Raw genomic sequence first — 27986 nt, 5'->3', positions numbered from 1 at the left:
GGTTACAGGTACACAAAAGGTTCCAAATGCCTTTTTTGCATTCCCAAGTGACCAGTACAACTAGACCTGACCTGAATCCTGCTTCTGGCCTATGCTGGAGTGACTCTTGACCCCCAAGTCATGTCTACAAGGTCCTTAACAGTTGTGTCAAAGTGTACACCTAACAAATCCTGAAACCTAGAACGTAGAAACATTTTGCCAACATTTTGTTCTGAGAACCTGCAGGGAACCAGAAAGTCTTGAATGAATGAATGAAAAATATTTATAGAGCGCACGATGGCCAAACGGCTTCCTGGCGCTGGGAGCTCTGAAGAACCGAACAGACAGGGCCAGGAGGTTTAGCAGGGGTAGGCCAGGGCAAACAGAAAAGTTTTCAGCGCTTTACGGAAATGAGAAAAAATAGGGATCAAATGCATAGAAAGAGGAAGGGAGTTCCAGAACCGGGGGGCAAGAACAGAGAAACGGGTTCCACCAGTGCGAGATTTGTGAAAGCGGGGAACAGTGAGGAGGGCAGAAGATGATGAACGGAGAGTGCGGGCAGGGGTGTGACGGGAAATCAAAGAATTAATGAAAGCCGGTGCAGAGTAATCAAGGGCCCGGTAAACAAGGCACCCTAGTTTAAACAGAGATCTCTGCAAGATGGGCAACCAGTGAAGGGATTTAAGGACGGGAGTGATGTGATGGGTTTTGGGCAAATGAAAGATGAGACGGGCGGCCTGGTTCTGGATAGCTTGTAAGCGGCGGGTTTCATAGGCAGGGATGCCAGCGAACAAGCTATTGCCATAATGAAGGCGGGAAGTGATAAGGGCGGAAATAATAATTTTAAGGGAGTCGAGAGAAAAAAAACGAGAGATTTTCCGGATCATTCGGAGGGAAAGAAAACAGGAGGACACCACGGCACTGACCTGGCCATGCATGGACAGGTCCTGTCTGACCTTGATGCCCAGAGTTTTAACAGAGGGAACGGGGGTGGGAGGGGGGCCAAGGATGGGAGGCCAGAAAGCAGGGGACCAGGGACTGGATGAGCCGCCAATCAAGACAAGCTCAGTCTTATCTGGGTTGAGCTTGAGGTGATTGGCGCTCATCCACCCAGAGATAAAGACCATGGTGGAGTGAAAAAAGGATAGAGAGTGAGAAGTAGAGGAAAGATCAAAGACGAGCTGGAGGTCGTCAGCGTAATTATACACAGAGACCCCCAGCTCAAGAAGAGAAGAGATAAGAGGGTGAATATAGAGGTTAAAGAGAAGGGGAGAGAGAGAGGAACCTTGGGGGACCCCACAGGGCACCGGGAGGGGAGAAGCAGAGAAGCCGGGAAGGTGAACGGCTTGAGAACGCCCTGTCAGGAAAGAGGTGATCCAGGAGAAGGCAGAACCTCGTATGCCCGCTGCGCTGACACGGTCCAGAAGAATGTTATGGTCGACCGTGTCAAACGCAGCGGACAGGTCGAGGAGGATCAGAGCTTGAGGGGAGTTGACGTCGGCCTTGGCCTTAAGCTCGTCGAGGACGGCCAACACCACGGTTTCAGTCGAATGACCCGAGCGGAAGCCAGCTTGGTGAGAAGCCAGAAGCTGGCTCTGCTCAACATAAACAGAGAGACAAGAAGTAACATAAGACTCAAGAATTTTAGCCAGATAAGGGAGAAGAGAGATAGGTCTGAAGTTAGAGGGAAGAGAAGAGTCGAGACCAGGTTTTTTAAGAATGGGGGAAACAATAGCAGATTTGAATGAAGAAGGGACCAAACCAGTGGAAAGAGAGGCATTAAGGAAAGAGAGAGGGGTATCAGGACAGGAAGAGAAGAGGATTTTAAGAATACGGGCAGGGGCACAATCAGTGGGGGAACCAGACTTGATTTTGGTGAGCAAAGCTAGGAAAGAGTCCAAAGGGAGGGGGGGAAAAGAGGAGAAGGAGGATTTAGGCGCAGGGGGAGCAGAGTGAGGAGGAGTAAAAGGAGTGACCAAGATGTTAGATTTGATTTTTACAATCTTCTCGATAAAGAAGTTGTTAAGAGAAGAGCAGAGGGCCTGGGAGGGAGTGAAGGGAGGGCAAGCACGATCAGAGGTGGCCAAGTTGTTTACCAAAGAAAAAATTTCTTTAGCTTTGTTGGCCGAGAGCGCCACTTGTTCAGAAAAGTACTTGGTCTTAGTGGCCAGGATGGCCTGCTTGTACTCTTTAAGAAGGGTTTTGTATTTGGCCTTATGGTCAGGGCAGTAGCTGCGGCGCCAAAGGCGCTCTGAGCGTCTAAGCTCCAGTTTAAGAGTCTTGAGCTCCGGGCTAAACCAACGGTGAGCCTCATGAGGGCGGATGGATTTGACTAGCTTGAGGGGGGCTACTAAATCACATGCAGAAGAGAGCCAATTACCAACTGCAGCAGCCTGTGAGTCAAGGGGAATACCAGTGAGATCAGGGGAAGAAGAAGCAAGGGAGTGAGAAAGGGAAGCCAAGTCAGCACGATTCCAGCTACGGGAGAAAACATTCTTGGGGCGAAGGGGCTTGTGAGGGGAGCCAGTAGTGATAGAGAAAGAGATGAGGGAATGGTCAGACCAGGTACATGGGAGGACACAGGGGGGGGAGACTATGTCCTGAGATGACCAGACTTGGTCCAGGATGTGTCCAAATTTGTGGGTGGGAACCTGGACATGAGACTTAAGGTTGAGACAGAGGAGAGTGGCCGTGAAGTCCTTAGATGCTGAATCCTCCCTGGGATCGCCAGGCCAGTAGTTAAAGTCCCCAAGCAAAAGGACAGAGGAGTTATTAACCACCAGCGTGGCGAGAAGTTCCTGCAGGGAAGCCACGAACAGGGGCATGTTCAGGGGAGGGCGGTAAACAAGGACGACGGTGAGAGGTGCCAGCAGATTGGAAGAGCGAGCAACCAGGAAGTCCACTCCAGCAATGGGTGCTTGGGGGAGAAGCTGAAATTGAATAGTGGATCGGACAATCATGGCAACTCCCCCCCCAACCTTGTCCGTGGGGCGGTCAGCCCGAAGGACATAGTAGGAGTGGGGAAGGATGGCAAGAATGTCGGGGAGAGAAGCCTCCGAAAACCATGTTTCCGTTAGGAATAGAAAATCAGGGGAGTCTGTAGTAAGAAGATTAAACAGGTCGAGTTGGTGTTTGCCTGCCGAGCGAGTGTTGAGGAGAAAAGCGGAAGCAGTGTGAGGGGGGGGTAAGGGTCCAATGGGGAGGGGATCAGTGTCTAGCATAGGGAGGGGAAGAATTGGGTGAGGAGACACAACACGGTCTGAACGGGGAACATAGATATCTAAAGCAACTAGATGCTGCGTGAGGGTGTGGGGGAGAGGCACGTCAATGGTATAGGAGAGAAGTTGAGCAGGCGTGTACGACAACAAGGAAGCAGGGGGTGTAGCCCCTGGTCCCGGCCCGTCGCGGACGGGCGCAGACGGGCTTAACTTAGGCACAACTTCGGCGCGCCTTCGTCGCGCCCGCTGCGCTCGTCCGCTGCGCGGCCGGGATAATGGTGCCATAAGTAGGAGACCGGAAGTAGCAGGGCGTGGCAGGGGGGTGGAGGGACAGAGGAGCTGCCCCGCCAACCAGAGAGCAGCCCAAGATGAAGCACACGCCCGTCCCCGCCCTCGTGACCTGCCCGTCAGAGGGGGAGGGAACGCTCAGCGTGGGGCGCTCTGGAGGCGGCTACCAGGAAGTCCCAAGAAGATAGGGGGTGCGCGGTGTCCTCAGCGCAGCCCCTGAAGCAGGAGCAGGGTAAGTAAAAAGTGTCCAAGCACTTGTTTAAAAAGATCGTTGCGCCGCGCCTCGGCAGCGTTGTTGCTCCCGGCGAAGCCTCGGGAGGTCTGGGGATTCAACAGAGCTAGGCGGGACTAGCCCGGCAGGAAGAAATTGCCAGGGGGGGAGGGACAGAGGAGCTGCCCCGCCAACCAGAGAGCAGCCCAAGATGAAGCACACGCCCGTCCCCGCCCTCGTGACCTGCCCGTCAGAGGGGGAGGGAACGCTCAGCGTGGGGCGCTCTGGAGGCGGCTACCAGGAAGTCCCAAGAAGATAGGGGGTGCGCGGTGTCCTCAGCGCAGCCCCTGAAGCAGGAGCAGGGTAAGTAAAAAGTGTCCAAGCACTTGTTTAAAAAGATCGTTGCGCCGCGCCTCGGCAGCGTTGTTGCTCCCGGCGAAGCCTCGGGAGGTCTGGGGATTCAACAGAGCTAGGCGGGACTAGCCCGGCAGGAAGAAATTGCCAGGGGGGGAGGGACAGAGGAGCTGCCCCGCCAACCAGAGAGCAGCCCAAGATGAAGCACACGCCCGTCCCCGCCCTCGTGACCTGCCCGTCAGAGGGGGAGGGAACGCTCAGCGTGGGGCGCTCTGGAGGCGGCTACCAGGAAGTCCCAAGAAGATAGGGGGTGCGCGGTGTCCTCAGCGCAGCCCCTGAAGCAGGAGCAGGGTAAGTAAAAAGTGTCCAAGCACTTGTTTAAAAAGATCGTTGCGCCGCGCCTCGGCAGCGTTGTTGCTCCCGGCGAAGCCTCGGGAGGTCTGGGGATTCAACAGAGCTAGGCGGGACTAGCCCGGCAGGAAGAAATTGCCAGGGGGGGAGGGACAGAGGAGCTGCCCCGCCAACCAGAGAGCAGCCCAAGATGAAGCACACGCCCGTCCCCGCCCTCGTAACCTGCCCGTCAGAGGGGGAGGGAACGCTCAGCGTGGGGCGCTCTGGAGGCGGCTACCAGGAAGTCCCAAGAAGGTAGGGGGTGCGCGGTGTCCTCAGCGCAGCCCCTGAAGCAGGAGCAGGGTAAGTAAAAAGTGTCCAAGCACTTGTTTAAAAAGATCGTTGCGCCGCGCCTCGGCAGCGTTGTTGCTCCCGGCGAAGCCTCGGGAGGTCTGGGGATTCAACAGAGCAGGGGCTTGCCAAGCCGATCCGAGGAAAGTGCTTTGCCGCTTGGTCAAATATTCACGTCCTCTAGCTATATTCTTTTCCGCAGCATGGCATCTGATTCAGCAGGAGCGCATGGAGAAGGTGGGACCTCTATGGCCAGGAAGAATCTGAGCTTCAAAAAAGTCTGAAGAAAGAAATCTTCACCGGGCAAACTCACAACAAGTTTCTGGCCTGCGAGAGGCCTTCTCTGGGTGTAAAATTCACATTTCTCCCACTCTGAACTTTTCTGACAAAAGTCAGCTGCCTCATTGAGACCTCATACAGCGTCTGTCCGATAATGTGAAGACGTCTTTGCCACAGCTCGATGAGTTTTTTTTACTTCAATTCCAGAGACTAAATCCGAAGGTAGAACTTTTCACGTGGACCAACCTGTCCTCAGTCGCAGTCAGCCTTAATCCTTACCCATGTACTCGTCAAGAGCAGCCAGGTGACCACTTTTTGAACATAACACTATATAGCTCTATCTCAAACCTTACATTTTAAAAATTAACCATTCCTGTAGGAAATTGGGTTACTGGGTTTGGGTGGTGAACCCCCACTCAAGCAGCAATCACAATTCTTGTCAGGGTGAAACACAAGAAAACCCTATATTAACCTATGCTCGACCCTCGGGTCGGTTGGCACAATAGCAGTCAGGGTTAATTAGAGGCGATATCTAAATTATATATGCAGCACTTAGAGTATTGAAGTGAAGACCCAACAAAAGAAAAATCTCTCACCAATTTGAAACTGAGTAAAATCTTGTAAATTATTTGACACCAGCGCATCGGGACAGTTCTGCCTACAGCCCTTTTGACTCCCTGCCTCACCCTCTCACCGCCGGTCTTGCCGGTCTCGCTCTCGGCTCCTGGCTCTTGTCTCCCCCCGCCGCAGCCTTTGCCATCCCAGCGCGGCCGCTGAGAGGGGGAGACTACAACTCCCAGGGTAATTTGCGGCAGGAAGCCGCTCCCGCCTATTTCCGCGCCTGGAGGTGCTTAAAAATCAAGGTCAGCCCCGGGGAAGCGGGTTCGTCCACCAGCCCTTTTGACTCCCTGCCTCACCTGCTCACCACCAGTCTTGCCAGTCTCGCTCTCAGCTCCTGGCTCTTGTCTCCCTCCGCCGCCGCAGCCTTTGCCATCCCGGCGCGGCCGCTGAGAGGGGGAGACTACAACTCCCAGGGTCACTTGCGGCAGGAAGCCGCTCCCGCCTATTTAGAGTCACGCAGCTCAAAAAAGATCTTTAATGGGTAACATTCAATCGGTTAAATCACCTGTGATAGCGGGTCAGCCCATAAGCCTCTTAAATGCTGACCCCGCAGATCATGCACAGGGGGACATAGGGGACATAGTTCTAAGTCCAACTCTGGATTCGAGAATTGGGCATAACCTACGGTCACAGGAGTGTATCACTCCCCAGGATGGTATTGTGTTAGAGGCATCACAAGATAGGAGTGTGGTTCCTTCTACCCTGCATAATCTGGCCTGTCCTCCTGATCAAACCCTAGCCAATGCTAAAACTTTTCCCCCTTAGATAAAGGAGACATTTGTGTCACCCGTTCAACCAGGCTGAAAAGGTCGGCCAGGGAATGTAACGGTGTAAGTGGTGGCTTGGTGGAGCCTTTGGCAAAACGGCCAAGGGGTGGTCTAGTAACACGGTCACAAAATAATACCAAAGGGAAAAGTAAAACTCAGAAGGGGAAAACATCAGGTACCCCTGATGTTGGGGAGGACCAGGACCAGGTTGTACACTCAGATATAAATGACCCATGTGACTCAGGAGGTAGCCAGGTTTTCTGGGAGCGTATGGAGTCATTGATATCATCCATTCTTGCCCCCTTTTGGATCAAGCTTGAGGTCATTGAGGATAAAGTCACTAGCTTGGTAAAAGATATTGAAGTAAGAAATAGCACTGACTAACAGAATGTAGGGGGAGGTAATGTACCCATTATCAATTCAGGGAGCATAGCGACAGGTGAGATTCTGGGTAAGCAAAAGACCATCATGGCTACTGACCACCCGAATGCCAGAAAATCTATTCCCAATCATTTAGTGGCGGGTGGGAGTTTGCATTCTGGTAGCCAGACATTGTTAGCCGGTAACTCACAGCAAGATATAGCCCAGCAAATTCACCAACACCCTCCAGGTGTACAACATCCGCAACCCTTAAACAATCTGCCTGGAACGGTGAATGTCCCCACAGTAGGGCAAGGTAGCGGGCAGGACAGACAAGCCCATAACATCACCATGAAACCAGCCCAAGATATCATTGATTTACCATCAGCCGCGGGCCCCTTGGTTGTAGTCCTGGCTGGTGTTCCTCCATTGAGATCAGACCAAGTTGAAACCTGGTCCCAGTTAAAAAATAAAACTGTGGATTGGCTCACTAGACACAAAGGCTTTAGACCATTCTTATCGAACAACATCTTGATGGTGCGTAGAGTGGAATAGCTTGGCAATTCACAGAAAAGGATAAGGGGGGATTGTGTTATTGTCAATTTTAGAAGACCGGAATTTGCCCAAACAACCCTTGATGCACAAGATTACTCCACAACCACTGCCTGTATTACGGCTCTCCCATTGGGCTAATTTTATAGGCCCTCTGTGAGTTCACAAGGGGATTACTCCGTTTATCCCAGTCTCAAATAGTTTTGAGGCCCTGTCCAATTTAGATGACCAAGGTTGACTGCAGGACAGGGACGTGCTTGTTGTACGTCGGCCAGCAGAGGGGAAGTCCCCGGCTTTGGCGCCAGACCCTGAAGAAGAGGTCGCACGCCAGTTTGTACTGCCAAATCCGGTTAGTATAGCGGTCTTGGAAACAAAACAAACAGGGCAGACTGTATCCGAGAATAAAGTAGAGATTCTGTCATGGAATATTGCCTGGCTGCGGTCGAAAAGAGGGGACATAAACTGGGAGGCCTTTCTGTCAACTCATCATATTATTGGTCTGCAGGAAACCTGGGAGGCTAGGGATCCCTACCATTAAGACTGGTATCATTCTTTTAGTAAATACGCTGAACCATCTGTAATGGGTAGATCGAGGGGGGGGGGGGTCTCTTGTTATTTTTCAGCCTCAAATTATTGTACAGGCCGGAGTTGGTAGCGACAAGTTCCCCAAATATTTTAGCTGTTAAACTTGTAGGTGATAACCTCCCAGCAATGATGATGGTACATTTTTATAATTCCTTTACTAGGACAGATGAATTGGACCATTTAAGAGCATTGACTATTTTTGGGATGATTATGATGTAAATAATGATATACCCTACCATCTTTTAATTCTTGGCGATTTTAATATTCATGTCTGTCATCTAAACTGTTTACAAGGTATTGGAATACGGCACGCAGGGGGTTACCCATTTTGAGCACACAGAGAGCGGGACGTATCTGGAGGGCCTTTTATCCGCCCACTACTTGTTCTGCCCTTCACAAGCAGAAACCCTGTGCCCTGTCCCTACCTATATAGGTCAAGGTCACTGTAGTATTATCGATTATATTTTAGTATCATCCCCTTTGATGGACCTGATAGGCTTTTTTTGTGTCACACAGAATGGTCTGAGTGACCACAATCCCCTTACGATGGACATTAAAATTAAGGCCCTTGAAAGTGAGATACCATTGGCCCTTACTTCAAATTCTAGTATAGCTACCAAATGTCAGGGTCGAAGGTTGAGATAGGAGGTAATTACTCCAGCTGACTTCCTTGATAATTTATTTATTAGTAATTCTGAGGATCTGAGTTTGTCTAAATACGGACTCTGAGCCAAGGGTAATCCTTGGCGCCTTTGACCATATTACAAAACAGGTAGCGGTAAATCTGACTCGGCGTGGCAAACCAAGGCCTAAGAAATTTAAAAATTGGTTTGACCAAGCTTGTATTACTGCACATACGGCACTTTTGGAGGTGTTGAAAGAGTCTGTTAGGGATACTAATAAGATTGCAGAGGCCAGAAGGGCCTATAAATACGCAATTAAAGTAAGGAAATCCCAGCTAAAAGAGATGTTCTGACAAATAGCACCCATTTCTGGAAAGTGATTAATAGCCCATTATTTGATGAGACAGATAATACAATTAAAGATTGTCTCATCCTCCCAGAAAGGTGGGTGGAACACTTTAGTGGCCTATACTCCGAGACCAGTCAGTTACCATTCAATCCTCATGGGGAAATTTTTAAGGCCCCAAAAATTAATTTTATAGAGGAAGAAGTAATGGAGGCGATTGTGTCCACAGCAAAGGGGAAAGCACCAGGCCCGGACGGTGTGGCAGCTGACTTGTATAGGGCCGTCCCCAGTGTATGGGTAAAGATTTTAACTTCTGTTTTTAATGCAGCCTCTAAAGTTGGTTTCCCAATGTCCTGGGGTAAAGCAGTTATAGTCCCAATATTTAAAAAGGGCTCAAGAGAAGATCTGGCCTGTTATAGGCCCATCTCACTATTGGACTCTGCTGCCAAGATTTTGGGAAAAGCCGTACTAGCCCGCCTTACAGACTGGCTGGACAAAAATTCCGTTGTCTCGGACTTACAGTATGGGTTCGGACAGGGAAAGGGCATAACAGGCCAATGCCTTAATTTACATCTTGTCATAGGGAAGTACACGGTCGCAAAGCAGGGGGACATACATCTAGCTTTTATGGATTTGTCCACTGCTTTCGACCTTGTGAACAGGCAAAAGCTATGGGCCTCCCTCTATGGTATGGGGCTGGACCCTGCATTGATATCTTTCCTGGCTGATATCCATGAGAATACCACGGCAGCTGTCTGTTATAATGAGAAGCTTGGCCAGTTAAGCGAGGGGTAAGGCAGGGATGTATCCTTGCACCCTTGCTGTTTACGCTTTATATTAACAACTTGGGAGACGCATTAATTTCATCGTGTAAGGATATCCCAAGAGCTGGCTAAAAAATGATCCCTGCACTATTATATGCAGACGATGCAGTTTTAGTGGCAAGAGGGCTACAATCCCTTTTAGATTGTTTTATTAATTTTATGGACTCTCTAGATTTAATTACCAATTTTAAAAAGTCACACTCTATGTCAATAGGTGGGGGACGGGCAAAGAAGGCTACATTTTTCTGTAAAGGAATGGAGCTCATTAAAGTCCCAGCCTTTCCATATTTAGGGATACTTTTTGACGATAGAAGGTCTTGGGTCAAGCAGCGTGCTCATAAAAAGAATACCCTTGCCAGGGCGTCTGGGGCACTGTTAAGGTTTGCAAAACGGATAGATTCTAGACCACTCCCGGCACTATTGAAAATGTATAACGCTAAGTGTGTCCCAATGGTGCTATATGGGAGCGAGGTATGGGGCTACACAGATGTTAGCGAAATTCAAACAGCAGAAAACGTCTTTTTACGAAAGTTGTTGTCGCTCCCAGCTTCTGCTGCAACTTTTAATATTCATGAGGACCTTGGTGTTGGTTACATTTCAGACCAGATTGCTGTGGCTCCATTATTAGGTTGGTTGATAATCTGGGCACAGCAGCCACCTAATCTAAACCAATTGACTATTCAAGACTGTATGTCTTTAGACAGAGCCCTTGATATCCCGTGGATCCGTTCTATTAAAACCCAAATGGACTCACTGGGCAGACCTGATTTGTTCACAAACCCTAGTGCGTTAGGCAAAACGGCCATTAAAGCCGTAAATTCTCAGTTCCTGAACAGGGCAATGTTAATGAGGGAAGAAGGGGAATTGGTAAAACCTTCAGTCAGGAGTTTTGTAATGCTGAGTATAGGGAGAGAAATTCAGTCGTACTTGACCTATATAAACAAGCCATATCATCTGTTTGTTTAAGGGTCACGTATAACATGCTCCCATGGCTATTGTCATTCCCAAAAGGTTTTTCCAAGGAAGGGGCTTTGGGTCCCTGCCCCTGTGACAATTGTTCTGAGCACAATACCTTACATATGATATTTTTCTGCGATTTTTATGTTTCATTACGTAAGAAGTTTATTTTACCATTGTTAAGGGACTGTAACTTTGAGCAAGTTAGACCGGCTATGGCCTATCTGCAAATGCTTGGGAACTCAGTGGTGTGTTTTGGGGTAGCTAGTTACATCACAGGGGCCATCAGGGGAAGAAACAAAGTACAGCTACAGCAGTAACTGCTCTCTACCTCTTTACCTATAGTGATTTTTAAACAGAAAATTTGTGGTGTGACGATTTAGTTGATGAATTATTGGATTTTAAATGGAGAACTCAATGGGTGACAAACTTTTTAAATCTATATATTTGTATGCTAAGTGTTGGTTTTTTTTTGATGGTGCTATATAACATATTTGGTCCATGCATTTTTTATAGTATTTGCTTATTTGTAATGTGTTATTAATATTATCTGTTTGTTTGTAATGTGATTATTTACATCATGAAATATTGTCCTGTGCTTTGATTTGACACCAAAACGACAAAAATCTAATCGGTGAAACTGGTGATATGCAGTTTTAAATATTTAAATAGAAACAGTGCTTTCAAGCACCAAGTGCCAACCATGGTTATCAGGTTGCACTGGAATAGGAAAAAGTCACAAATGCAGTCTGACCACTATGGAGTGCAGACCATCTATAGGGATCAAGTTAGTCCTGTTGAACAAAGTACCTTAAATCCTGTTTGCGGAGCGCTGCAAGGTTCTGCTGCAAAGATGTCACACAGTGGTAATTCGGGCCGTAGATGCCAGGTCCTATGTCAAGGATCTGTTGTGCAGCGAGCTTTTGATGACCAGTTACAGTAAGGCCTGTTGAACAAAGTACCTTAAATCCTGTTTGCGGAGTGCTGCAATTGTCCACATTGAAGATGCATTGCACAGTGGTTATTTGGGCTGCGATGCAAAATCCTGCGTCGAGTATCAGCGGTGGTTCTGATGACCTGCAGGGTTGCGAGGAGTTGTGCTGCTCTGCATTGGATCTGCTGAAGACCACATCTGGGCTGGCAGAGCACCTTTAGCCCCACTTGGAGGTGTTAGGACTCACATAAGGTAGAGTTCTGGTTCAGGGTTCAAGATGATTGAAGTCTTTTCTGTCTCTGAGGCACTGATCAGTAGGCCTGCCGACTAACTTTTGGAGAATCAAAATTCAACTTCACCATTAAAGAGGGATTTAAAGTACAATTTTTAAACCCTTAAAATGGCTCTCCTACCTGCTTCCAATCAAACCCTATCACTTATTAATTTAATAAGCTAACCCCATGTTATCTCATGGGAGAGATAGGCCTTGCAATAGTGAATAAGAATTTAGATTTTTCTCAGTACCAGGACATGTAAAACTTAAAACTCCATGTCCAACTTTTTAAATACAATGCACCCTGCTCTATGGGCTGTTTAGGGCCTACACTAGGGGTGACATATATGTATTTAAAGGAAATGTTTAGGCCAGGCAAATGGTTTGATTTATCAGGTTAAAATGGCAATTTGGGCAGTGGCAGGCCTGGGACACATTTGAAAGGCTACTTCTGTACATGGCACAAGGAAAACTTTCCTAGCTCTCGTAATGGAAAGTTTCAATTCTATTTAGGACACAGAGGCAAGGATTACACTTTTCCAGTTTCTCTTTATTTTCACCAGCAGCAACTTTTGAACATTATCAAACTACCTTTCCCATGAACCATTGGGAAAAGTGATGCAAACACATAACCAATTATAGTCTGCCATCATAAATAAAAGTTCTTCCTCTGTCTTTAGGCCCCCTCTTTCACGTGACTCAATCCACCTCTTCCTTGTATGTTATTCTGGCATTGATGATTCCGTTCCTAATACTCATAAATTGGTGGTTATATTTATCTTTCTATAATCTCTTGTCAAGAACATCAGAAACAATACTCTTAATTTAAACCAATACATTGTGTAACAACATCTAAGTTAAATATTAAACCAGACATTATTTGAAAAGTATTGCTCGGCAAACACACGCCACAGAGATCTAGGACAAGATCTCATTCCTCACCCCGGCGTCATCTTATTCACAGAGACCTGGCTGAACCCCACTTCCATGCCAGACATCACCATACCCAAAGGCTACAAGACCAAATAAACAAGCACAAAGGATAATTGCCATCAGCTACATCTTCTGCACAACCTCCTTAGATGACCCTTGTGCCCAACTGGAGCATCTGAATTTCCAACAGATGTAAAAAGCACCATCGGAGACACCCTCGTATTCAGACCACCAAGATCCCGCCCCAGCTTGCGCAACACTATCTCTGACCTTATTGCCCCGATAGCCATCGACTCAGAGCACTGCATCTTCCTAAGAGACCTTAACTTCCACCTCGATTACTCCGACGATACCAACAAACCCGAGCTCCTGGGTAGCATGAGCAACATCGGTCTCAAACAACTTGTTACCAACCCCACTCACGATGCTGGACACTCATTTGACCCCACTTTTACATCCAGCAACAGAGTTAAGTACAATTACATATCTCAGCTCATCTTGACCAACCACTACAGCGCCCACTTCACCATCTGAGGATCTATCAACACTAGTACCTCACCCCACAGCTCCACATGCAGAAACTTGAAAAAGGGATCAGAAGATCAGAGGAACAATGCTCTCAGCTCCCACCTCCCAGACACAGCAGCTGACCCAGAACAGTCTGCTAAGAATTGGGTTATGGAATGCACCAACATACTCGCCCCTCCCAAGCCAGTCAAACCCAATGTATCAGCCAGAAGAGCCAGTGGGTTCTCCACAGAGCTGAATCCTCTGCACGCAACAGCAGGAACTTGTTTTGGACTTTTACGCTCTGTCCGTAAGATTCTCCCTCTGCTTCCCCCTCTGTCCAGGAAGCTTCTAGTCCAAGGATTTGTACTTTCACGACTGTGCTACAGCAATGTGATTTACTTAGGGGCCCCTGAAGACACTCTTGGCAAACTTCAACGAACACAAAACGCGGCAGCCAGGATGTTGATGGGCCTTTCGTCTCGAACCTCTGCTAGACCAGCGCTTAAAGCCCTCCATTGGCTTCCTGTGCGAGAGAGGATCGATTTTAAGGCTATGTGTATCTCCCATAAGCTTCTGAATGGGCAAGGCCCTCCGATTTTAGCGGGTCTGGTCACCCCGTACAAAGCCTCGAGATCTCTGCGCTCGGATAGTGAGCGACTGGCAACCGTCCCCAAGTTTAGGAAGGTACGCACGGGAGGCCGTCGCTTTTCTGTGAGAGCAGCCGCACGCTGGAATTCGCTTCCCCGTGGCCTGCGGCTGGAATCTTGCCATTTGCGCTTTCGTAAGCAGCTTAAAACTTTTCTTTTTCCTAAATAGGTCCTTTTGCTTCCTTCTGCCCGTTTCTGACTTTTGACTTTATAGCGCGGGGATGCCTCCGGGTCACCAGGCGCTCTATAAATCTCTAAATAATAATAACTGTCTGCACCTAGAAAAGAAATGGCGTATTAGCGAAAAGACAGAAGAACATACCATCTTCCAAACACCACTCAGCCAGTACCACCACCTCTTGAGACAAACAAAAACGCTCTTGCAGACTGCATAGAAGTCAGTACAAACTACATCAAAGATCTCTTCGCAATCGTAAAGGAGTTCCCCAGCCCCGCAGCCACCAGTAATGACATCACCCCCTCCCAAGGACTGTGTGACAGCCTGGTGGACTGCATGACAGCTTGGTGGATTGCTTCCACAATAAGATCTCAGCCATGAACGATAACTTCAAACCCCAACCCCCGGTAGCTCACAGCATCAGCCTACTCCTACCCACGAATACAAACCCTGAACACCTACTCACCCATTAGGACTCTATTACAACTGAAGCCACAGTCTCCATCATGAACTCCCATACACTCTGGAGCACCCATTGACCCCTGTCCCCATCACATCTTCAACCTCAGTATCAAGATGATTGGTTATGAGCTCAAGAAAGACCTGAACACCACCATCACCACAGCCTCCTTCCCTGAGTAATGGAAACACACTGAAGTGAGACGTCTCCTGAAGAAACCATCCGCAGACCCACCAGATTTGAAGAACTTCTGGCCCATCTTCCCTCCTCCCCTTTCCAGTGAAGGTTCTCAAAAAACCAGCAACTCACCAAACACTTGGAACACCACAACCTCCTGGACCCCTCTAAATCTGAATTCCGAGCCAACCACAGCCCTGATAACAGCCACCAACATCATCAGGGCCCTGCTAAAGCAAGGCAAAACAGCAGCCCTCATCCTCCTGGACCTGTCATCCTCCTTTAACACTGGCTTCCACCAAATCGTAATCCAGGGAGATGCCATCAAATGGATTGCCTCATACCTAACATGAAGAAGCCAGAGAATCTGTCTCCGCCCAACCATCCCCCCACCCCATTCACCTCGGAACTTCAGGAGACCATCTGCATCATCCACAAGGAACGTCCCTCAGCTCCACCCTCTTCAACTCGTGCATGACTTCCCCCCCCCCCGCCCCTCAGCCAACACAGTCAGATTGCACAAACTCACATCATCTCCCATGCCGATGACACCCAGCTCATCCTCTCGCTGTCCCAAGACCCCTCCACCACCAAAACCAACTTCCATAGATGTGTGATGAACGTCACTGGCTGGATGAAGGACAACTGTCTAAAGCACAACTCTGACAAGACAGAAGTCCTCATCTTTATAAACAACACTTCTCCATCGAGCAACACTTGCTGGCCTGCTGAACTCAGCCCTTCCCCTGCCCCAACAGACTATGTCCGCAACCTCTGCATCATCTTCGATAGCAAGATATCTATGCAAAAACAGGTACGCGCAGTTCTGTCCCCCTGCTTCCACTCCTACACATGTGTCGTAAGATCTTAAGGTGGCTCCCAATCAACACCAGAAGGATGCCACTCAAGCCCTCATCACCAGCAGACTGAACTAAGGTAACACTCTTTATGTAGCAACTACTGCACGCCTCCTGAAGAGTCTACAGAATGCAGCAGGAAAACTTATCCTTGACCTTCCCAAACACTCATCACTTTGCACCTCAAGAAGCTATACTGAATCACGATTTAGAAGAGATGCTAGTTCAAGATGCTGATCCAGGCATACAAAGCCCTGCACAATAAAGACCAGCATACTTCAACAAATGAATGACCTTCCACTAACCAAACAGACCCCTGCGATCCCTCTCCCTTTGTTAATGATAATTGTTATTTGTAAAGTGCGTTATCACCGTCAGGGCCTTTTCCTTGCAGGCCCCCCACCAGAAATACCGATCCAACAGCAATGCGATTCTCTCACCTGACACTAAAGCCTGGATTGACCTTCCCCTGCACCCCAAAAACACTGCTTCACTCCCGGAATTCTGAAAAAGAATAAAGACTTTGTTCTTCAAATGAACAGAGCACCGCAAAATAGCTAGAAAATCCAGTGCCTTGAGACCTTCACTAGTGAGTTGCTACACGTTATAAATCCGGATTGATTGACAGATGTGTAAACTACTTACTCCTCATACAAGAGGGATCAGCTTCCTAAGGCCATATCTTACCTTCGGTAGGGCAATAATCTTTCTTATCACTGGGTAGGATAATCCTCACCAATGTGTCCTCAATCAAATTTAAACTTTATTACAAGAGCTAGGAAATCTTTGAATCCTGTCAGGACCTGGAGGCGAGGATCATGCTCTTTCAAAGCATGTTGACCACCAGAGATATCCCATATCGGTTTGAAGTAAAACCTTTTAAATATTGAATCCGAGGACAACCTGCACAATTCATAATTTTATCCAATCTGGTTCCTAAATTAAAATACTTTGTGGCCATTGCTCCTTGAGCGGGATGGTCTCTGAATACCAAGGTGTGAATCCCAGCCTCCTGTATGATCCATCAGACCCACCTGGCTATGGTAGTAGAGGAAACAACACCAACATAAATTAGCAGTGAGTCAGAAAAAGGCCAAACTATTCATGTACCCAAAAGACAAGAAAGGGGAAAAGCTATCAATTAGAACGAGTTCCCATCAGTCCACCATCGAGACTGCCCTTCATCATCTGGGATCTCTTGTACATATCAAGGTTGGGAAACCATGACCGACCTGGCAGATGAGGTAACCAAGTCAATAGGTGTCCCAAACATAAGTACCACAGATGTGAACAAGGTGTGTCTAGTGAGGAACTAGATAGCAGTGCTTGAAAAAGTGTATAAGTGAAAAAGAAAAGAGAAAAGGCTCTAAAATTAGGTAGTGATCGGGGAAAACAACTTTAATATGCACCCTCACACTCCTAAACCAATAAAAACCGTGCAAATAGTAGTGTAACAAAGACCTACTAATAAAGATGTAAGGTCGACGTGTTTCTGCAGTCACTGGAGCCTGTAGGTCTCCTGCTGCTTCCTCAGGACCATTAGTGCTACTGCTATGTAAAAAAAGTAAACCATATCACCTGGTAAGTGTATATCTACTCGTCTTCCCGTCCTGGACAGAAAAAGGAGAAAGTATATGGGTACATCAAAGAATGGACAAAACAGAAAATGCACAGTCAATAACAGGCATGCTTTGTTTCTTCATTAGGATGTTATTTTCTTAATACATCTCAGGCCATTTATAAAATATTGACCAGTGCTAAACAATCATGGTTTATCGCAATTTTACAGTTGTTAAAATCACTCACCCACTTGCTGGGAAGGAACACCCCCACCTCACCTGGCACCAGCTCAGGTAGTGTGTGCACTGTACTACAGTAAAACAAAAGAGATAATATATATAGATTCCTCATCCCCCTAATTTCTCACACGCCTCATACGGCGCCAAAAATCTCCTACTAGTTCCATCTATATCCTCCAACTCTGGAAACACTACGTGATCGCATGCTCCAATTCAAGGGTATTCGTGCTCACAGTTCGATATCCCTATCAAGAAGCTGGCGCACACTCGAGTGCCACACAAGCCGCATAAACTGCCTTTCTTCCTAAACCTTTCAGTCATATGCCTACCTCTCCGTCGGTACACCGGTCGTCCCTCTGAAGCTGTTTCATGGGGAGGAACCGACTCGGTGTACCGGCGGGGGATAAATACGTTTCTTACTTCCGTATTGGGCGGGTTCTGCGTACCCGGCACGTGACAACTTAGTGACGTATTGCAGACTTCGGGAGATGTAGTTCCCGTTATTGCCAAGCAGGGACCTGGTTCGAATCACCGCTAAGCCCTCAAATAAATTGTTATCACATAATGGATTTTAAAAGCACAACAATGTATTTTAAATGCGCAACAGCACATAGAATTAGTCTCTGGCATTATGAACGCCCAGTAATGACGTCGTGGCATATAATATCTGCCGTGCCCTATTTAGACAGTAAAAACACTCAGTACGTGCTCGATATGACATTATATCGTTGTTAGTGAAGTAATGTCAGTCTATCACACTGGTTGCTAGTATGATAAACAGCACATAAAATTGATATCTGGCATTATGAACGCCCAGCAATGACGTTGTGGCATATAATGTCTGCAGTGCCCTATTTGGACAATAAAAACACTCAGTACGTGCTAAGTATGACATTATATCGTTGTTAGTAAAGTAGTGTCAGTTTATCACACTGGTCGCTAGTATGATTGTCAATATGTCAATATGGTAAATTTTCAAAGAAATCATATAAGCACAGTTTTAATTACCATGCTAACGTATAGAACGATATGATGAATCTTCAGAGTGACATCCAGGGGATGTCTTCATTCAACCCTGATTTGTCAGTCTTGAGTCTGAAGACCCATCTTTGTTCACACTTGAAAAGAACTTTAGAGACGTCAGTAATAGTTGGAGGAATCCATGGTTGGTCAAGTACCGTCCAAAACAGGTCAGAGGGCTGATGACCTATTTGCAAGAAATGATTCGTCAATTTTGTTGCTTGTTTGCAACAGCGAATAGAGCTTTTATGCTCAGAGTAGAGGAAACAGCCTTGAAAGGTTTCCAAAGGGAGATCAAAAGCTGTCTCTCACCTTGGGGTTTACAATTCTGTTGTCATATCCTCATAAGCTTTAATGCATCTCACAAAACATAACTTGAGGATTCGTCCACTGGAGTATGTTCTGCTGAAGGCCGTACCTTTCAAGAACAAGGTAGACAAAAAAATTTAGTATGAAGACAATGTCGGACCCCATGGGATCCACGTCCCTCTGCATACGCCAACCCATATGTCTTGTCCAGACTCGTTTATATCTTTTGATGGTACCGACAGACCAGGCCTTCAACAAGAGAGGGCATAAAGAGATTTCTTCTCCTTGACGATGAAGCAGAGACTTTCGAGGAGAGAAACCGCCGCCTGTAACTGTTCCGATAGGAGTCTCAGGCATTGGTACAATATGAGGATGTGATCAAAATAAACTATAAGGTGTGTCCCTCGTGACTGAAGCTGTGAGAGGCTGGCTGGCCTGCCTGGTATTTGTTGTCCACTAATGTAAGTGGGCACCCTGCACCAGTCCAGTCTACCTGTATGATGATTTAAGAGGTCTTAGAAAGCTATCCAAGGGGTAGCTGTAGAAAGCAGCCTTCAGGCTCAGTCTTGAAGGAGTGTAAAGCAGCTTGTTTTACCAGAATGCAGTCGTATAGTATAGATTAAAAGAAAGGGAACCACACAAGGTATTTATAAAAATATGTATTTATTATTGAATACTCTCCACTACGTTCCAGTATCTCCCACATGCAGATAGACACAAAGCACACTATAGTATAGCAAAGTAATCACAGTAAATAGCACTAATACACAGTGGGCCCGGGGGGGTGGTGATAAGAACTACGACTCAAGTCAGGACAATGTCGAGAGGACGTTTAATTGCTGGGACCCCAAGGAACCACCCAAGGTGAATAGATAGGGACCCCACCGAGTGCGTGTGCAGTGTGAGTACACGACTGCGTGCTCTGTGCAAGTCTATGGGTAAGTTGTGGTTGGATTTTAAAATATTAAGGACCCTTCCCAGTCGACTACGAAGAAACCACATGGAAGACAGTAGGTTGGAGTGCCACCCCACCCGTGGGTACTGAAGTACTCAAGTTACCTAACCCAGGGAAGCTGGGTGCATAGGTGTGAACTGGTGTCGGAAACCGCTATTGAACCCAGTGGAGGACTTCAAAGAAGAGCCGCTGTTGGAAGGGAGAAGAATGTCCTTTGGAATCCATACGTGGATTCTTGGTGAAGAGTACCTGAAAGCAGAAGGGACAGAGTTTGGGTCACTTGAGACCTGGGTAGCTGAATGCCCACTGATGTCGGGTGCTTCAGGATAGATGACAGTGACCTTGACTCTGCAGCTGCAGGGACCAGGCGATGTTGAGGACAACCAGGAGCTAAGTGTCAGCTGTCCTACGAAGGATGTTAAGTGCTGAGGGGTCGGTGTCCGGCGGGAGCACCAACAAGCCTTGGCAACACCGACCCTCACACAAGGTCAAGGAAGTCTAGGAGACTTACCACACACACAGGAGTCAGGGCAGGCCTGGAGCAAGCAGGGGAGCCCAGGAAAAGAAAAGTTGACCCTCACTTAGAACCACAGACCAGAAGCACAGGAGCCACTAGAGAGCCTAGAACAGTTTTACAAAACAACAGTCCACGGAGCACACGGTGCAAGGTGGTTCAAGATCTTTGTGGAAGAAGATGCCAGAGGTTGGGGATAATCAGAGCCCAAAGCACTTGTTAAGGAATTGCCTCAAGCACATGCACTTGCAAAAGTATGCAGTGCCCAGGGGTTCAGGGATTGCAGCCCCCACAAGGGATTCTGACCTTACATTTGGTGAGAGGCCAGCTCAGACCTTTAGGGACACAGAAACCCACCTCCTGTGTTGCTGAGCCTTTCGGAGTCTGTAGGAGCTCGGAATCAGCAGACCAGTCAGCAATGTTGAAGTGCCTGCAAATGCAGGGTAGTGACTCCTTCACTCCAATGGAGATTATCTGCAGGTGTCCACAGGTCCTGCACATATCCTGTACGGTTCACAGGCACAGACAATGCAGCAGACTGAGAGGGAGAGGAAGTCTGGCCCAAACGAAGTCCTGGAAAGTCCAGAGTGCCCAGACGGTCGAAGTGCAGTGGTTTCAGTTCTGAATCTTGTCCATGACTAATCTATGGCCTAGCCAGGTAAGCCCTTAAGTACCCAGGGGAGAGGGATGGAAAGATTCAAGGGCTCCTCCCAGGGGAGGGTCTGGACAGGGGAGAGGTTACTCCCATGTACTTTGTCCAGTTGTGCGCCAGAGCAGGAGCCAACGGTTCCCAGGACTGGTTTGAACTGGACTATGCACAGGGATACCAAATGTGCCCCTAATGCATACTTTCAGTCGCTGGAAAGCGCACCCACTCAGCCCTAATACACTAAATCCTGTCTGGGAGGTGGTCACACCTGCCTGTGAAGGGATGCTAATTGTTCTGCCCTCCTCTGCTCGAGCTTTTCTCAGCAGAAGCAGGGCCGAAATGCGTCTCTGGTGGGCAGCAACCATTTTGTGCTGGCTGGAGCTAGAAGGCTGGTACTGGGAACACCAGGGACCCCATGGAGCACGCTTCTGAGGGGTGGAATCATACCTCCCGCACCGGTTACCGGTGTGGGAGTATGATTCCAACATGTTTGGCACCGAACACAATAGGGTTTGTTTCAGCTGTTTTAGAGTTGGTCATCACGCAATTAAGCAATGCCCCTCTATAGTAGTATATGGCCGCTTCACTGACAACCCGGGAGAATGTACTCTGTAGGCTGCAGGGGCGTCCTGCTCATGCAGGGGCACCCTCTCACTTAGAATAAATCACCCTGCCCTCAGGATTATAAAGATCTGCTACAAGGGTGACTTGCAGGTTTTAAGTGCAGTGACCCTTCGGTATAGTAAAACTATATCTTAAGTAAGTGGTGCATGCACCAACTTACACAGGCTGCAATGACAGGCCTGTAGTCCATTTTGCATGACCTCTCATGGGTGGCATAATACATACTCAGCCTATGGGAGGCCTCTGGGGTACCTATGCCCTGGTTACATGTGCACCATATGCTAGGGACTGACAAGGGTGCCTAAGTACATAACAAAACAGTTTAGGGAGAAAGTATATAGACTGGGGTCCTGATTAGCAGTATCCCAGTCAGGCTAGTCAAAAACAGCCTTACATCCAGCAAAAAGTGGGGGTAACCATGAGAAGCAGATCCTACGTTCCAAGACCAGATGCAGTACCTTGGTGAAGCACCTAGGAGTGGAATATAGACCAAATGAAAGGGTTGTAAACTCGTTAGACCAGCTGTCCCACAGGATCTGCAGAAACCTTCAGTGTTGGGGGAAAGACCGGGATTGTCAGATAGGCATTCTACAAGACGCATTATCCAGTCGTGAGATCTCAGAATTTTCAGTAGAAGGTGTATACCTTTCATTTTGGAGTGACAGAAGGCTAGCCACTCATTGACCTCCTTGACATTGATGGCTGGGCATTGACCCCTATTCCTTTTCTCCACTAAGAACAGGTTGCTCAGAAATCCATTTGAGTGGATGGTAGTTGCTCATCTGGTTCCTGAGAAGGCTTGTTATCTCCTGTGAGATGGAGAGAAGCCTGCTCTGAAAAAACAAGAGGTTGGGGGTGAGTTAGATCCATGGGTGTTGCCCCTGGAACCTCATCTGGCTCCCTGGCAGTTGAAGCCGCTGGAGGGGAAGAAGCTGCCAAATTTTGTTTGGTCTTGCCAGTGTCCTCAACGAGAGCCTTGACCCTCTTGTTGGCACTTGGGGAGAGAAGCTACCGACCTAACGTCTTCTCCCATGAGCAGCCCCGGGGAAAACTTTTGGGGCATAAAGTGCAACATAGAGGATTGTGCCTTTTCCAGTGAGGTGAAGTTTACCACGAACGTCCCAAATTCTTTATCGAGGGGGTTCAAGAACAAACTCCCTTAGGCAATCGGTTCCACCTCTGAAGTGGCCAAATACCCCAGTTTTGGATCAACCTTTATGAGAAGTGCCCTGTGCCTTTTAATGGTGTTAACCAGAAGAATAATCACTTGCTGTGCTTAGCCTGACTATATATCAGGAAATATAAGGAATCCAGACTGTCTTGTCTTCCTCAGCCGTATCCAATATCTTAGTAAGGGGGCCAACAACATCCAGCAACTTTTCTTGGCAAGACCTCCAAGAGTAGTCAATGTCCTTTTTTGGGTCACACATGTATTTGCTTAGGAAGGTGGCCATTCTTGCATCAACCTCTGGGGTTAGGTATACCTTCCCCAAAAGAGAGGAGGGGCGGTGGCATTCTGCCCGTTGGTGTGCTCATTCTTCCTTTTCCAGTGGTTCCCTTAGTCTACTAGTAGCATGAGTCACCTCTTTTTCCACTGTAGTCCACTCAAAGGAGCGGAGGTGTATGAGTTCATCAGGATCCAGCATCCCTGATGTGTCCTTCACAGTAGAATGAGCACCAATACACTGGAAGCATGGCAGTAACAACACTGGACACAGAGAAAGGTGCCAACTGAGAGGTGATAGTGGGAAAATGAGTCCCACAATCTGTTAAATGCAAGTGCTGGATTTGAATCTGAATCATAAACCCAGACAGTCAATAGCTGAAGGTATGTGAGAAATGCTCCACGCAACTGAGCCTTGATATGATTGACAGAGTCTCAAGGCAGAGCCTGAAAGAGGCTTCTGGGAACAAGTTAATAGTTGAAGGTGTGCAGAGATCTTACACAATAGGCCAATTTTCTAAAGATACTTTTGGTCCAAAATGATAAATTCTTACTCTTGTATATATTGTCTTTATGTGAATTGTCATTCTTCAGTTTGAATGACACCCACCACATTTAAAGTTAATATCTAGCATTGGCAAAGTAAATAGATCTGGGCTCTAAAAGGGCTGCACTATTTGCTTTGTAAATTCTTTTTACCATATGGATGGCAGCAATCTTGGAATATGTTTTCTATTAATGAAAACCCATTCCAAGTTGGTCACTGATGTCTGTGTGCATGTGATGCATGTGCAGATGTGCATCTTGATGCAGCTGCTGAGCCATCTTAAACACCATACAAAAAAAGAAGTGGTGGAGAGAGCAATGAAACATATGCACTCCCATTGAGTATGGAAAAAGAGTTCAATTAGGGCAAGAGTTGAAGGAAATAGCTAATCTGGTCACATCACTGAGGCCAAAATAGTCCTGGGTGGGGAGCGAGACAAAAGAATAGGGACTAAAGATAAAGAATCGAGAGCGGAGAAATACAACAAAGCCATCCAGCCTTGAGCAAGAGGTTTACCCTATTGTCCCCCCTAAGTATATGACATGTATTGGAAATAATAGTTTTGCAACAGACATCAAATGTTGTGCATATGTGATATATAATTATCTCTAAATCTGTCAAGCATGTCGATTGTATTTACTTTGTTTATTTATGTCTGTCAACAGAGTGGATTGGCCAAAAGATCAGTTCATTCCTCCTTATATACCGCGCTTCAGAAATGGTTGGGAACCACCTTTATTGAGCTTCATGGGTGTTCCAATGGAGCAAGACCTGAATCACTTGGCTGAGTCTGTGGCAAATGCAGCAGAATTGCACAGAAAAGAAGAAATGAGAAGATTATCAACAGAGGTATGGTGCCATCATGTCGCAAACAACTGTCATTATTGATTATGTATTTTTAAAACCATTAACAAAGTTGGGTTGATCTTGTTAATTAAAAAAAGTGTATATATGGGGGCGTGGCTACTACTGCAATGGAGGCAGAAGTGTTTGGGTAGAGCTCTGCGAGAGGCTCCCCTGAACAGGCTGATAACTCCAGCTACAGTCGCAAGTGAGGGCGCCAACGAAGCGGAGTACACACAAGATGGCAGCCTAGTATAGCAACAGCAATTCGGACTCACCCAGGCCCCACTGTGCAACATCCGACTAACGGAAGCGCCCGCTGCATGGCCCTGATGTGGACGACTTTGGCAACGCGAGCCCGGTGTCTGGATCTGCCCACAGGGCCGCGAGGAATGGCGCAGCTGCTATGAAGGGAGCTCCGTACGGCAGCGGTCTCCGGATTCCTGTTGGGGCTGCATGCTTGGTTGTGGAGCTGCTGTGGGCGGCCCCTGGCCCCCGGTGTGCTGTGTGGGAGAATATCTCCCTCATGCTTGGCCTTAAACCGCTGACGGCGGGCCGGGAGTGACTGGTGCTCCGGCAGTGCCGTCCAAGTGATCTCGTGCCTTGCTCTTGTCCGGTTTGATGACTGACTGTTGCGGGGGTTGAGGAGACGCGGAGTGGGCAGACCCAGCCAGGCCCTGTCGGGCCACTGCCACCCGCCCGGCGCTACCGGAGTGAGTGCTCCTCCCGCTGACGGACTGGGGACGACGGCTGCTTGGGCCGGTCTCGCCATTGCTACCATCAAGGAGCGGATGCGGTGGATGGGCCCCCCCGCAGACGGATCGGGGGTGCGGCTGGTCGCCTCCTGACATTCCCATGTGAAGCTGAGAGTGGGAGCATATTGCAGCCGAGGACCCTGCGATACTACTGGCAGGCTGCGGATATCTGCAAGGATTTCCACTGCGGCGTGGGTGAGAGGGTGTTGTGAGGCAGCAATGCCCGGGCCACCACGGCTGCCAGTGCATCGGCAGCATGTCCCACTGACAGGGGGGCCCCATCCTCAGGAGTTTGCCCGCTGAGCACTTTCACCCTGCACTTACCTGGGTAGACATCGCCATATTGACGCGATGGGTGGTGTTCCTGTTTTCACCTCCCAAAGAGCTGTGCTATATTGTCATGGCGTCCTACTACTTTGCTATGTCGGCTACTGGGAATTCACAAAGCTGATACCCCTCCGGGATCTTCGTTTTGCAGGAGCTAGGACGTGACTTTAAGGCCTGGACTATAATCACCTGACACAACAGCAAGTTTTATGCCATCATATCGACGATCGCTGCCCGGCTGGTACAGGCACATTGCTGCACAGTCAAACCACACCTGACAGGTCCCACACGCTCTACCTGGGTGACCCCTGATGAGTGAGTTAGTCATTGCCCGTTGCTGGATGCGCCACCAACCCTGGCCTAGCTGGATTTTCTGCTAAAAGCGCACTGTAGTACCATTGCCTGCTGAGACCTGGGTGACTAAGGGCTCCAGCTGATGACTGAGTTGCGGGGAGGATTTTGAAGGTTGGAGAATGAGACCCCATCGCCTTGGCCGAGAGCCGTTGGATGCCTGCTGGTTGCGGCCCTTTGGCGCAGAGGAGGGAACTACAGTGGCCCCCGGATCCTGGTGACGCTAAGCTGGGCTCTTCCTGGGTGTGAGACCGGACTAGGCAAACAAAATTTGCATCCAATGTCGGGCACCGACCGGCATGGGTGGAGCGCAGGCCATACCGCCGCCGTCCAAACCCAAGTTGGACAAAATGGCGAAGCAGGGGTCAACAGATCAGAACACAAGCAAGCAGGATGCGGTACTCGCTGCAATTGAGCGTCTGGAGGAAACCATCAACCAAACCGGCACCTTGCTGGAATCCAAAATAGACAAGGTAGCCATCGGCCTCACTCATCTGCATGCAGATCACCAGTTACTAACGGACGTACTACTGCCTTAAAATCTACACTTCCTGACATCAAACCGCAAGTGGATAAACATTTACAAGACTTGCTAAATCGTGTGGAGTTCCTGGAGGATAAAGCTGAGGACTCTGAAGGGAGGGCAAGACACAATAATGTCTGCATAGTGGGTGTAACGGAAAAATGGAAGAGCCTGCCCTGCACTTTGAGACCTGGCTTAAAGATCTAATGCCGGAGGGGTCCCTCTCACCGCACTTTGTCACAGAGTGTGCCCACAGGGTCCCTGCGAGGCCCCTCCCACGGGACCGAATCCGTAGCCCCTGCTCCTTTGGATTCTTAATTACTGGGATCGAGATACCATTTTACGGGAGACCAGGGAGCTCCACGATATCCACATAGACCACCACAAAGTAATGTTCTTTCCGGACTACACTATCCAGGTACAGCGCAGAGATTTTCGTTCATGGCAGCGCAGAAGCGTCTGCGGCAAAATGACTTGAAATATTCCCTACTGTTCCTGCGCGGCTGCGTGTGGTTGCCAGCGACAAAACGCACTTCTTTAACACATCAGAGGAGGCGGAAGACTGGCTGGATACCTTTACCAATGCGGGGCCTCGAGGCAAAACTGCAACCGCAACACTACCTAAGCTGAAGGGCCCTTTTCGCCGTCGGCGGAGGGAGCACAGATCTACGAGAATGGGGATGCCACCTTCGCCGCCGATGGGCCTGCGTTCAGAGCTGATCCTCAGCGGGCAACGAGACGCCCTACAGGCAGTAGCAGAGATCAGCGGATCACTGAGAACTGAGGAGGCATCTAACTCCAGCCAACAAGATCTGTCTAGTGCCGATGAACAGATATATGGCCTGCAAAATTCACAGGACTCGAATGGCCAACCGGATGTCACCCCGCAGATGGCAGACCTGATAGCATGAGCACTGCAAGCTCCTGTATTTGTATAAACTACAGATTGCGGTATTGGGGTGTAAGTGTGGGGACGTGCCTTGATGGAGAGACAGAGATCTGGGATGCAAATTGATATGATCCTACACTATTTACTCACTGCTGGGATTGTTGTCGAATTTCATGAGGGAGGTGGTGGGACTCAAACATATATGTTTCAGTTTCATGGATACCTGCGCATGTGACCCGCCTGCTGAGTGATCCTGAGTCAACATATGCAGTTTGCCCTATTTATATTATATTCTGCCTGTGAATGGGGAGCCCTCGAGACGCTAGACACGTAGATTGTACACTAACGTTGAGTAGTTTGCAGTGCACTCCCCCAGATTATTTTGACTGTTCTCTCCAATGGGAAGTTTGAACGATTGCTGGTTGCATTTTCACCCTTTTGGCATTACATCTGCTTGTTATTTTTGGGATTTGCTGGGCTGCTATGGGCACACGTTTATCTGATGCGCTGTAGGAACTATGTCATTATTTAAGATTGGTACGTGGAATGTGAGGGACATGCATTCACCGTCGCGTAGGTATCCAGTCTATTCGTAGCTCGAACGACATCATATACAAATAGCTTTGCTGCAAGAGACCCACGTGGCCAAATCAGAGATACAACGCTTACACCGTTGCTGGTGTGGCCATCTGTTCGCCTCAGAGTATTCAGCATTTGCATGAGGTGCACTAATATGGGTGAGGGCGGGTGTTCCACTCATAGTTACACAGTCGCTGGTAGATGCTGAGTAATAGTTAGGGGCGCACTGGACAGCCGACAAAT

General features: G+C 48.3%; 1 protein-coding gene across 7 annotated transcripts in view; it reads left to right on the top strand.

The window, feature by feature from the left end:
* EPS8 (EGFR pathway substrate 8, signaling adaptor) overlaps positions 1–27986 on the top strand; it is a 1030589-nt gene that overhangs the window by 752415 nt on the left and 250188 nt on the right. For all 7 annotated transcript variants that reach the window (XM_078674027.1, XM_078674024.1, XM_078674021.1 and 4 more), the window contains one exon: positions 24142–24325. In XM_078674027.1, the coding sequence (XP_078530153.1) occupies positions 24142–24325 (184 nt within the window). The remainder of the gene's footprint in view (positions 1–24141; positions 24326–27986) is intronic.

This window comes from Lissotriton helveticus, chromosome 1_1 (assembly GCF_964261635.1).
Source record: "Lissotriton helveticus chromosome 1_1, aLisHel1.1, whole genome shotgun sequence".
Taxonomy (NCBI): Eukaryota; Metazoa; Chordata; class Amphibia; order Caudata; family Salamandridae; genus Lissotriton; species Lissotriton helveticus.
Note: the sequence above shows the minus strand (reverse complement) of the source record. Positions and strands in the feature narration are given on the sequence as shown.